At 39.7% G+C, this 11,274-nt stretch overlaps 1 protein-coding gene across 3 annotated transcripts; it reads left to right on the plus strand.

Annotated features, from left to right (window-relative positions):
• The first annotated feature begins 325 nt into the window (after window positions 1-325).
• On the plus strand, window positions 326-8,951 carry si:ch73-22a13.3 (inositol-trisphosphate 3-kinase A). 3 transcript variants are annotated; one of them, XR_010915432.1, is made up of 9 exons: window positions 326-369; window positions 551-1,472; window positions 2,597-2,681; window positions 4,670-4,883; window positions 5,677-5,881; window positions 6,001-6,102; window positions 6,666-6,737; window positions 7,270-7,683; window positions 8,123-8,951. XR_010915432.1 is itself a non-coding variant. In XM_067519217.1 (8 exons), the coding sequence occupies exons 2-8, from the start codon at window positions 606-608 to the stop codon at window positions 7,519-7,521; spliced, it is 1,797 nt and encodes a 598-aa protein (XP_067375318.1). In that variant the 5' UTR covers window positions 326-369; window positions 551-605; the 3' UTR covers window positions 7,522-8,951. The 3 variants fall into 3 exon arrangements, 2 of the variants coding, with proteins under 2 accessions (XP_067375318.1, XP_067375319.1); XM_067519217.1 differs by having other exon boundaries at window positions 7,270-8,951; XM_067519218.1 differs by lacking the exon at window positions 8,123-8,951 and having other exon boundaries at window positions 5,677-5,897; window positions 7,270-7,403.
• Window positions 8,952-11,274: the final 2,323 nt, after the last annotated feature.

Consider the following 11,274-nt stretch of genomic DNA (forward strand, 5'->3'; position numbering starts at 1 on the left):
TTCAGAAAAGAGCTGCAATAAAGTCATCACTATCATAAGCTCACATTTCATCCTTTTTACAGTTGTTCATTAGACTTTTTGCCTCCTGTGTGTCAAAAAACAAAGAACTTAAAAAGTATTCTTGTATTGGGTTAGAGGACACCTCACTCTACTTCCACCCTGCTAACTGACACAGACGAGTGTCATTCCTGGATGTCCTCCTGGCCTGAGGCACAGTTGGCCAAATTCCAGCAGATGAAGCTCTGGAAATTTAATAACGTCATTGCATGCAAAATAGGGCCCCAGCAGAGAGAATGAGAGAGAGAGATGTAAACTCACTGACAGAGACAAAGCTTTCTGTCACTGAAAGCTAGCAGATGGAAGACACAAGTAAGTTAAGTTTTGATGATTATGGACATTTGTATTTTTATATTTCAGTCTGTGTCATAATAAGAAAGTGTGGAAATATTGTTGAGGCTATGGTAGAGTAGCATTTAGACTTGTAAATGCATTTCCTTAAAAATATTCAAAACTGTTTGTCTCTTGTAAACATTTCCCTGTTTTGTACAAGCACATGTTGGTCTCATGGAGTAGACTCAGCATCTACTCTCAACACTGGACACAAGATGGACACGACAGATGACAAGTGCATGGAAAAAATGAAGGTAGAGATACAGAATAAACAAACTGTGGATAATGACTTTTCTGCCAGGCTATCAGATGAAGCACACCGACATCTGACAATCAGTGAGGGGTCTTCCAGCGGCTGCAGCAAAGTGTCATCAAGATCCAGACCCAAACTCCAGACAACAAGAAGTTTCCCCCCTTACAGTCAGTGTATAGGTGGACTTGGCGAAAACAGATTCATGGACAGTGAACATAATTCAGAATCAACCACTTTCAAGCAGCAGCTAAGACATGATGAGACGATGAGGGGGGAGAGATGTACGGCAGTTCAAGAAAAAAAAGAGGTTGAACTGACTCCAAGATGTGCAAGAGATGAGGTGAAGGCTAAATGGAGGATGAGGAGGAAGGAGAGGTTAGGGGGAAGCTATGAAGTTGACCCAGATGGATGGGAGAGGGGGCAGTGGAGTGGAAAACGAAGAGTGGAGCAAACTGAAAGAGAAGCATCTATGCGTGAGGATAAGGGAAGGGACGGGGCCCAATTCAGCGAGTGGAAACACTCGAGTAAAAACTTGAGTTTTGAGACAAAGAGAAAAGAAGAGGAAGACGAAGAGAGGAAAAGTTCTAGTACTTCAGCAGTAGAGGGAGAGTGTGATAAAGGTAGGAATGAGGAGGCTGAGGAACTTTCGGGTGTGAGAGAGGGCTCCACACCACATCAGTGGTCCTCCCCACATCCAATTCTCTCCAAGCTTTTGCACTCCTCCTCTTCCACCTCCTCCTGCTCGTCCATTAATCTCTCCTCACCAGAGAGCGATGAAGTCTTCAGCGAAGGAGAGGAGGTTAGCAAAAAGAGGAAGACACTCAGAAAGGTGAGAATAGCTGGATTAAATTTTCAGATTTGCTATTCGAACCTGTGCACATCACCTCTGTGCATCTAGCTGCTCTGGTTTTCCATGGAAGGCTTAAAACTATGTTTCTCAACTGTTCTTTGCACCTGTGGCTGTGGTGATTTGCATGGGCTTGAAAGAGGACTTTGACAAGGTCAGATTTGAATGGTGTTTGCATGCCTGGCTTTTGCTGCTGCTACAGATATGAGAGAAGAAGGGACCAGACAGTTGGAGTTTGACAAGGGAGTCGAATTTCACTTTGTCAGTGCAGTGTGTGTCTGTTTGCATTGTCTGATACTGAACAGTAGTCTGTAAGGACCGTATCAAAGGTGAAGAGCTACACATTTGAAGAGGAGATCTGTATCTTAAAGCACATATTTGTGTAGCGTTTAAGATGTAAAACTGGTGATTTTGGAATGTTTTTCAGTGGCCATGCCTGTGTTAGAGCTGTTTTGTGTATAAACAAAACGGCTCATAGCTGTTGAGATATGTGCTGCTTGTAAACACCAAAATTTTAAACACAAGACAAATGACGTGTCCGTGACATATAATGTGCCCCAAAAGTGTCTCCCATTTCAAGATACGCAGTATTACCAGAGGATGAAGAGTTTGATTAGTTTTTCCCTTAAAGAGAAAAGTCCATTAATCACTCATCTTGTAAATTCTAATGAAAGTTACAAATAAGATACGAAAAAATACTGGCAGGTTTAGGTGAACTGTGAATGGTAATCAGCTGAATATTTATTTTAAAAGTTATAAGTTTTACACTTAATGTCTTGTCAAATATGTAGCCTGACTCTGCACATACTGCACAGTTGAATAGGCACCAAACCCTGAACACAGTAAGATATACTGCATATGTATAGTTGGGTGATAAATTAAAAAGAGACTAAAATAAAAAGAGGCGCAAGATCTCCCCAAAGATGAGGATGCCCCCGTACACAGGGTGCGAGCAGCCAATGAATGGTTTAATGAGTATGAAAACTATGTGAATCATACATGGCCTTCTCAGTCACCAGATCCCAACCCATCAGAACAGCTATGGGAGAGTTTACACCAATGTATTTGACAGCGATGTCCACCAAAAATCAACTTTTGTGTTTCAGAGTCGCTCCTGGAAAACCTACCTGACCATGATGCACTGGTCACTGCGGAGGCAGAGCTCCTGGGTCCAGCTAGGTGGACATCAAGGCATGTGTGTCACAATAAACCTACAACCTACACACCAACCAAGAATAACATTATGACCACCTGTGCCGTTTAATGAAATCCAATACAGTTGCTCTGCCATGAATTCTACTTGTACAAGGTTTTAATTTCTCAATTTTTAGGTTAAATGGTCAGAAATGTGATAATTCTATGTTTATTATTGAGGTCAAGTGGAGTGAGTCTTTTTAAATAGGGTGGCCAAAACATTAGATCACATCATAATGCTATGTCTGATCAAGTCAAGTCAAGTCAAGTCAAGTGGCTTTTATTGTCATTTCTACTATACACAGTGGTACACAGTACACAGTAGAAACGAGATAGCGTTCCTCCAAGAACCAAGGTGCTACAAACAACACAAGCTATAGTTGGTTTGGTATAATGACTAAATACTGTTGACTGTCCAGAACTCACATATACCCTTATCTAAATATTACTCCTGCTGTGTAATACCTTTTTTTATACCGATTTTAAGTTTATTCTCCATATATCTTAGTTTTTTCAGTTTGTTTTAGGAATTTTTTTTCAGATTTTACTCAAGTAGGTGTAGCCTACAGTACAAGAAAGTTTTGAATGAAGAGGTCACATTTTTGGACTAGAATTCAGCTCTTCTTCATGTTCAACTATAGCCTCAACTGAACATTATTGGTATTTAGATTTGATTAGGTTTGAATTGACTTTGTGTGTTAAGTTTTTACTGCAGTTAATCTATCCATTTATCCACGATCTATGCCACTAGGGTGCTGAAGCCAACCCCAGCTGTACCCCATCTTTGGCCAACTAGACAGGTTTATCTCAGTTACTACTGAGATACTTCAGTTAATTTCATGTTTAGTACCTCTCATGGAGTGACTAATGGTCTTAGCTCACATCACACTCAGTAACATGGAGACTGTTGAAATTGTAGCATGTAAAAATACTTGAGATTAAATATACTTAAGTTCAATAAGTCTAAAAAAAGTACAAAAACAATTCAACCCCTCACTGCAAATTGTAATTAGTTTGTGTTCCTTAAAAGGAGCATGCAAACCAATTGCCTTGGAATAAACAAGTGCACTGAATTATGAATTATGAATTATGAAAATGCTTGTTAGGTGTAGTACACTTACAATTGTGTTTATGCCCAATAAAAAAAACAGTGTACAGTACTTTAAAATATACACGTGTTCATAAACCAGTATGGAGTACTCATTTATACTATTTCAGACAACAAGATCATTTCAAGTTAAAGGTACTGTGTAATGCATACAAAACAGCACACTTATATTAGTCAGGCCAACTAATGTGACATTTTCTCCATCCTTGGATGTTTGAGTAATAGTTACCTAAAAAGCATCTAATTTGCTTCTTAAACCATGAAAGCGGATTCCTTTATAAAGACTAAGTAACGGCTTCTTGCATAACTAACACATTGTCTTCAGTCATGGATTGTTTTACTTGCAGCAGTGCACTTAGAAAAAAAATTAATCCTCCCTCTGTCCTTAGCAAATGGCAGCATAAGATGCTTCAACAGCAAAAAACTTCAATATTCAGTGGTGCTTTGTCCCCATTTATATGTGTGTGTGATCGTTTTAACGTGTACCTACAAGTTTGGGGATTTTTGTTTTGTGAATTGGTGCCTCCCACTGGTGTAGTAATGTCACTACCTGATTTGTTGCTATTGTATTTCATGATTTAAAGTTAGCTTCACTCAAACAAATTAAATAAATGAGTTTGTTTGCCCTGCAATTAAGTCTAACTCAATTAACACAAGTAAGAAGTGCATTTTGTTTATAACTCAATACAGTTACCTAAATAATGTAAGTTAGGAAAGCTATTGGATTTTGCTGTGTTGCAGTTTAGGGACTTCGCAAACTGGAAGGTTGCTTGTGAAATCAGAAGATACCGTTATTCTGACTTCATAAACACATGGTAGCATGCTTAAATAATTCAAGTCTGTTTCCCTTCCTTGCTGGTTGCTGGTGTCTTACCAGGTAACTTCCAGCTAGGTGAGGGAGGAGAAGTGCTGAAACTCTACAGTGAAGTGGAGGCAAAGTGTCTGGACTGCTTGATGAGAGACCCACTGAGTGCCTTTGTTCCACAGTACCATGGCTTGATTACCAGAGGGGAGCACTGCTACATCCGCCTGGAGGACCTGCTGAGCGGCCTGAGGAGACCCGTTATCATGGACTGCAAGATGGGAGTCAGGTACATATGTGAGAGGTGACCATTTCAAGTTTGACTGTAGAAAGCTGTGTTCACCCAGTTTTCTGACGTAAAATCAGCTGCAGTTATGTTTGTTAGAAATGAAAAACTCAACACTTATTTAAAGGTCAACAGTCAAGAGACCTGCAAAATCTGAAGTGAGCATCTCTTTACTACACTGATGTACTTTCATCTGTAAATGTTTACTTTTTGTATTGATCTGTATTCTCTCACAATAAAAGGAGTAGATCTTCTGTTATTTTATGAACCTCTTCAACCATGTCAAAACACTACCATTGTTTTTTAATACACCACCTAGTGGCACTCTGGTAAAAAAAACCTAAATAAAAAATCATTACCACAGTACAGAAACACTTCATTACAAGGTTAAAATACCTAAATTAACAATACACATTTCACAGCATTGTATATTAGTTTGTTGAATTATACTTATTGGTGTATTATTTTGCAATGATGCAGCTATTAAAGATGAAACCAATTTTATGGATTAATGAAAATATATCAAAAATTATTAGTTGATTAAAAATTGCATCTGCAGAGCAAATACTAACATAAGTAGATGAATGGTAGAATGTAGGAATGTAGAAAGTATGTTTCCAATTGAACTGTAGTGGGGTATTATTATAAAGTCAATAGAGGTATATCCAGTAGAGTTTTTACATTTCTTTTACATTTATAAACGATCTGTGTGCCTCCTGAAAATTAAAAAAAGGTCTGCAATGTGTGTAAATACTAACACTGTAAACTTATACAATTTACTGAATTTACCTCTTAGGACGTACCAGGTAGAGGAACTGACCAAAGCACAATCAAAAGCCACACTGCGCAGTGACATGTATCAGAAGATGGTGAAAATAGACCCATCAGCTCCATCAGAAGAGGAACATGCTAAGAAAGGTGTGACCAAGTGGCGCTACCTTCAGTGGAGGGATACAACCAGTTCTACATCCACACTGGGCTTCAGGATAGAGGGCATCATGGTAGGAGTGAAGGCCGGTAATATTTGATGCTACCCAAAATTGACCTGACTTGCTTCATTCCCTACAAATATTCTAACATGTCATTTCTACATTGTTGTGGTTCTGTCTCTGGGAGTCAGATGGAAGATGGCAGCATCCAACGAGACTTCAGAAAGATTCTGACGATAGCTCAGGTCACAGACGCTCTGCTGTACTTTACCAGGAGTCAGCTGGACATCCTGGTGAGTGTTCTCTATCACAGAACCACTAGCTACCTTTACATCACACTGCTCTCACCATGCAAAACTGTGCTACATAACAAGTGAGGGTTACCACTCTTATATATTGATTCCATAAAAATAGAACTAGTAAACAGAAACTCACCACTCACAACAGGCAGAATATAATTTAAAAAGAACTCTTTCAAAAATCAAATACAATGAAAACCAGATTTTTGTTCAGTTCCTGAGTTCAGTTGCTCTTTAGTAAAGGACTTGCTATGATTTACTTTGTATCTGCAGGTACATAAAACAACTGCAGTGACAAATGAAAAAATAGGTACCATTTAGCAAACATTTATTAGCAAGTATATGATTATGATCTCAAACTAGCAATCAGTTCACAAGCAAAATGTATTCATTTTTTAAATGGTTAAAATAAAACCTGTCATTTACTAACAGGCAGAAGCCTGTTGTTTTTGCATCTGACAACCCCTCACCTCAGATCTCCACATGAATCTTTTATCCGGTGTTGCAGCTTAACAACCAGTGTTTCCCTCTTTTTTTCTTTCCATTACTGCTCTCAGAAAGCGTACCACTCCAGACTCCTGGCCCTAAATGGTGCACTGATGAAGTCACAGTTTTTCAAAACCCATGAGGTTAGTACAGAGAGAGAAATCTTCCTAGACACTATACATTTTTAAACATTTGGCAGCTTTATATGGATTATATAGATGCTCAACCTATGTCAGCCTTAGATCAAATATAAAAAGATCAGTGCTGGTTAACCATTGATTGTCTGTAAAGCACTTAAAACATTTGCAATGCCTCTTCAATGTGTGTGCAATATTTTTTTCTCATTGTTATTATTAGTTTATTTTATTTGTATGTTTATTATTTTTTCCCTGTAATAATAACTTACTTAGTAAGTCATTTTTAGTTTGATGGTTTGACCGTGGGTTGGTGGTTGAGGGATTCTCTTTGTTATTATGATTTCATACGTTGACTGTAAAATCTATAAAATATAAAAAAAAAAGGAATGTGGACTTTGGAAAAAACAGTTGATGCAGTAAAAGACAGATATGAAGAAATTTAATTTATCCACTTTGTTGAATACCAATTCACCTCAACCTCATATAAATTAATCCTAATTTAAATGATTAAATAAATTTTTATGTTTAACCTCTGTAGGTGATTGGCAGCTCACTCCTCTTTGTCCACGACCACAGCAACAAGGCCAATGTATGGATGATAGATTTCGGGAAGACGACCCCCGTACCTGACGCAAAAGAGCTCAGACACAACGTCCCGTGGGCCGAGGGCAGCAGAGAGGACGGCTACCTCATTGGCCTGACCTCCCTTATCGCCTCTCTAAGCCAGGCTATCAGTGTGGCCTCCTGGCAGCAGGAGAACAGCTGTGAAGACGAAAAGAGTGTCACATGAAATACACTGACGGTTGAGTTTGAGACGAATTCAGAATCAGGTGCAGGTGCTGTTACACATTTACCTGTTAAGAAACAAAGACGGAAATATACCTGGAAAAACTGTTTAAAGAAGAGGAATGAAGGACTAAAATTCAACTAGAATCCACATAAATGTGATGTGGTATGTCTGACATACAGTACACACGTACATATATAGAGACAGTGTTGTAATTACCATTATTTTCTCATTGTTGATTTTATCTGAATTTTAATTTTTAAATCATTCATACAGAAATGATTCATGAAGAAAAAAATGTGCATTCTTTACATTTCTAATCAGCAATGTTGAGTTTTACGGGGGGCAAATATGCTAAGATTTCACCTGTGTTGCAACACAAGTAAATCATAATGACTGATCCACACAAACACGCACACATGCTTGAACTGTTGTAAGTTTTACCTGTTATAAATCTGTCTGTCTTACAAACAATAATTATATTTTTTATGAAAAGAGACTTTAAAATACAGGTGACAAGTTAACAGATTCTGTGATGTTATCAGGGATTCAAATTATTTACTGTGTGATGCAGCTGAAATGTTGTATTTTCTTTGTCTTACAGGGTGTGTGGAGTTAAATGATACAGAACACAGTCACATATCAGGTGGTCTAAGATAAGGGACATAAACAATAAAAGCCTCTATCTGCTCACTCTTCATGTGTCCACATCAATAAAACCATTCAGCCATAAGGTTTCATAATAAATTACTAATATGTTACACTGTCTAAACTACAGTGAGAAACTAACATTTTATAAACTCTAGTCAAAACATTTAGAACAGCAACACAAATTAAAGTTACTGTTCTACAATGTGAAGAAATCTGTGCAACAAGCATCACAGAATTTTAAGTTGGGGTGAGATTTGACTTTACAAACTGTCACGTTGCCCTCATCATTTTTTGAAGTACATTGACACTGTGGATATATCAGTTTCATAAACATTTTTAAAACTCTGCTTAAAAATAAAACCAAACAATAAAGGAGCATGTTGGGTTTTTTTTTTTTTTTTTTTGAGAATCTTATTCACACTCCAGACAAATTACAAACATTTTTTGCATGTTGCATCCAGCACTACCCCTGTCATGTTATGTTTTTGTAGTGGAGACTTTAGTGACACCCTGTGGCCACATTTTGTTACTTCATGCTGATTATGTAGTAAGACACTGAGGGCAGAAGCTTGCAAGCATGATGCCGAAGTACACGTTACGTTCAGCCATTTAACCTGTGTGAAGTTTATTCGGGTGTAGCTCTCTCATTCTTCCTACCTGTGTGGTGCCTTGGAGAGGTTATGCTTGTAAGTAATCTTGTTGGTTGTATTAAGTAACCTTTGTTTGTTATGTTTCAATGTAGGCAGCCGACAAGTGCTACTTAGCCGATAAGCTAACCTTACCTTTGTTGTACTTAAGTCTATGTTGTACTTAACACATTTGTACTTCACACATCGTCTCTTCCCCAACTTCGTTACTGCTGTCAAGCACGACAAAAACAAGATGGAAGAGAAAGCAGAAGAGCACTGCACACGTGCACCCAGTTCTCACAGCCACCTTGAAACCAGGTCAGTTGCGTCCATGTCATCAGCAAGTTCAGGAAAATCCTCAGCAAGTGTAGCTGCAGCTAAAGCACGTGCTAAGGTAGAAGCTGTGCGAGCACGCACCACGTTTGTTAAAAGAGAAGCAGAAGTACTACTAGAAAAAGCCAAATTAGAAGCAGAGCTTTACTCACTACAGCATGAAAAGGAATACGCCGCAGCTGCAGCAGAAGCTGAAATACTGGAGTCTGTAGCAGCAGAGCTAAGTCCAGGTGAAAACCATGGAGTTATTAATATCACAGACATACCTCAGGACTCCAACGAAAAACGAACAAGCAATTATGTAGACTGCCTCTCAAGCTCACAGGACAATGAAGCTCATCTTTCCAGAGTCAGACTAGCCCCTCTCCTTCGATATCCATCGAGTACGGCTGCACAGACAGGCACTGAGCCACACACCTCCTTTGCCTATAAGCCCACTCAATGCCCAACTCCTCCTCGCAACGAAGAGTGTTCATCACACTTCTCCCCTGCTAAGTCAGTACATCAGCCGTGCTCTACATATCACGCAGGCATGAGTGACATTGCCAGATACTTAGTTCGCCGTGAGCTTATTAATTCTGGGCTTTGCAAATTCGATGATCACCCCGAAAATTACGGAGCATGGAAGTCCTTATTCATTAGCGCTATAGAAGATTTAAGACTAACAGCCAGCGAAGAACTCGACCTTATGGTTAAGTGGTTAGGTTCCCAGTCTTCCGAGCACATCAAAAGACTACGAGCTTTCCATCTTGCTGATCCAGCAGCCGGACTGAAAATGGCATGGATGCGTCTAGAGGAGTGTTATGGCTCTCCAGAGATAATAGAGAAAGCTCTCTTTGACAAGTTGGACAAATTCCCTAAATTTAACGGCAAAGAACCTCTAAAGCTGAGAGAACTTGGCGACCTGCTTAAAGAAATAGAGTTTGCAAAGCTGAATGGTTACCTACCTGGGCTCTCCTACCTAGATACGGCAAGGGGTGTGTCACCCATCGTCAGTAAACTCCCCCACAACCTCCAGGAAAAATGGATGTCTGTAGGCTCCCAGTATAAACTCCAACACCAGGTATCTTTTCCTCCATTCACATTCTTTACTGACTTTGTGTGTCGTGAAGCGTATACACGTAATGACCCCAGCTTTAATTTGAACTTAACAATGGATAATTTTGTGAAGCCAGAGAACCAACAGAAACGATTTGGCACATCTAAAAGCTTCGTCTCTGCACACAAAACAAAGGTGTCTTACACACACAATAACACAGAGAAGCCAGATGTTGATAGGCAGTGTCCTATTCATAAAAAGCCTCATCCACTGAGACGCTGCAGGGAGTTTCGGGCAAAAACTATAGCAGAACGAAAAACATTCTTAAGGGAGAATAAAATATGCTTCAGATGTTGCTCTTCTAGCACACATCTAGCGAAGGAATGTAAAACAGCTGTACAGTGCTTTGAATGTAATAGTGACACACACGTCTCAGCTCTCCACCCTGGACCACCGCCATGGACTGTGAAAACTTCTGACACAGAGCATGGCGGGGAGGAAGAGGAATCAACTTTACCTGCAGTAGACTCTAAATGCACAGACATCTGTGGGAACTCCCTAAGTGGCTGTTCTTGCTCCAAGATCAGCCTCATTCAGGTCTATAAGAATAGCCAACCAAACAAGGTCTTTACAGTCTATGCTATACTAGATGATCAGAGCAATCGGTCACTTGCTCGATCAGAGTTCTTCGACCTCTTTCGTTTGAACGGCACAGATTCTCCATATACACTTCGTACATGTGCAGGAGTCACAGATATGTCTGGAAGGAGAGCCACCGGCTTCACTGCACGCTCTCTTGATGGGAGTTGTAGCGTGGCACTACCCACATTGATCGAATGTAGCTACATGCCTGATGACAGGTCAGAGATACCGACTCCTGAGGCTGTAAAACACCATGCACATCTCAAATCTATCGCTCACCTCATTCCGCCTCTCGATCCAGAAGCACAAATTCTTCTCCTTCTCGGGCGTGACATTCTTGAAGTTCACAAAGTGAGAGAACAGCGCAATGGGCCCCTGAACGCTCCATACGCACAAAGACTGGATCTTGGCTGGGTCGTCGTGGGAGAAGTCTGTCTAGGCTCTGTGCACAAACCTTCAAAT

This window comes from Channa argus, chromosome 10, assembly GCF_033026475.1.
Source record: "Channa argus isolate prfri chromosome 10, Channa argus male v1.0, whole genome shotgun sequence".
Lineage (NCBI taxonomy): Eukaryota > Metazoa > Chordata > Actinopteri > Anabantiformes > Channidae > Channa > Channa argus.